This window comes from Palaemon carinicauda, chromosome 7 (assembly GCF_036898095.1).
Source record: "Palaemon carinicauda isolate YSFRI2023 chromosome 7, ASM3689809v2, whole genome shotgun sequence".
NCBI lineage: Eukaryota > Metazoa > Arthropoda > Malacostraca > Decapoda > Palaemonidae > Palaemon > Palaemon carinicauda.
Window position 1 is genome coordinate 63,306,285 of NC_090731.1, and position 1,292 is coordinate 63,307,576.

General features: G+C 37.2%; 1 protein-coding gene across 1 annotated transcript in view; it reads right to left on the bottom strand.

Annotated features, from left to right (window-relative positions):
• Positions 1-435: 435 nt before the first annotated feature.
• Positions 436-1,292, bottom strand: part of LOC137644325 (SCAN domain-containing protein 3-like) — a 1,617-nt gene continuing 760 nt past the window's right edge. Inside the window, exons 1-2 of the mRNA XM_068377314.1 lie at positions 1,014-1,292; positions 436-569 (exon numbers count right to left, since the gene is read on the bottom strand). The exon at positions 1,014-1,292 is cut by the window's right edge and continues 760 nt beyond it. Coding sequence (XP_068233415.1) covers positions 436-569; positions 1,014-1,292 — 413 coding nt within the window. The remainder of the gene's footprint in view (positions 570-1,013) is intronic.

Below are 1,292 nucleotides of genomic sequence, written 5' to 3' on the forward strand. Positions count from 1 at the left end.
ATACATAGATATGAAAATTTTCTTTACACTGATCCTGCTATTACAAAAAATGGTATTATAATACAAATATGTAATTGCGACAAGTTTTACAGTAGTTGCACAATGTATTCAAGTAGTTACACTGTTACAGTGTTACACTATGATACAAGACATACACACAAATAGGCAAAAGTGAACCATAGTTAGTGTGAAACTTGCGATTGATGCTTGGAACACAAACTCTTGATATCAGGTCTTATTGTTGATAATGCCACCCGCATATCATCCTCAAGTGAAAGAAGCCTATTTCTTTGATTTGATTTTATTGTTGCCATGGCAGAAAATGCCTGCTCACACAGATACGATGTGGAGAAAGGCAAAAGTAGAGAAATAGCTTTCTTAGCCAAATTAGGATATTCCCCCAATTTTCCATGCCAAAAAGCTGCCAGTGTCACGTCACTCTTCTAAAATTTGACTTTGTGTTGAATCAGCAAACATATCAAGAAATTCGTCACGTTCTATGGCCGTGAAGTCTAGTTCTTCAACCATGTCAGCCAGTTCAAAGGGTGATACAATCCAATCGAGTTTCTCTGTAGAAAGCGATGGAAAATACTTATCAACTGCTTTTCTTAGTTGTTCCAAGTGATTAAAAATAAGATTTTTTACAGTTCCCAGACCTTTATATCCTGGTTGTTGAAGAGAAGGGAAGTTTGACACATCGTCTTTCTGAACAGCCTACTTCCATGATTTTAACTTTCTCTGGAAATCTTTCATCTTGTTAACTGATGTTACAATTCCCTCAAGTCTTCCCTGCATTGAGAGATTTGGTTCATTCAGCTTCATGAAAATATCTGCCAAATATGACAGCTTCAAACAGCAAGTAGAATTTTCAAGCAGCTTTATGAATATATCATGTCTCTCCTCGTGGAAAAAGGATTTTAATTCTTCTTTGAGTTCAAGAACACGGTTCAGTACACGACCCCTTGATAAACACCTTATGTCAGTATGCAAAATCAGTGAAATATGAACCGCACCCATTTCTTGATACACCTTTTGAAAAACCCTTTTTTTCAGTGGCCTGGATTTGATGAAATTAACCATCTTGACAGCCTGGTTTAAAACCTCAGTCAACTCTTCTCCACATGTCTTGGCTACTAACGCCTCTCTGTGTAGGAAGCAGTGAGTTGTAATTATAGATGGATTTTCTTTCAATGCTCTGGTGATGAAACCTTTGTACTTCCCTATCATCGACGGTGCACCATCAGTACATATGCCGCAAAAATAATTCCATGAAAGACCATGTTGAGTGAGGT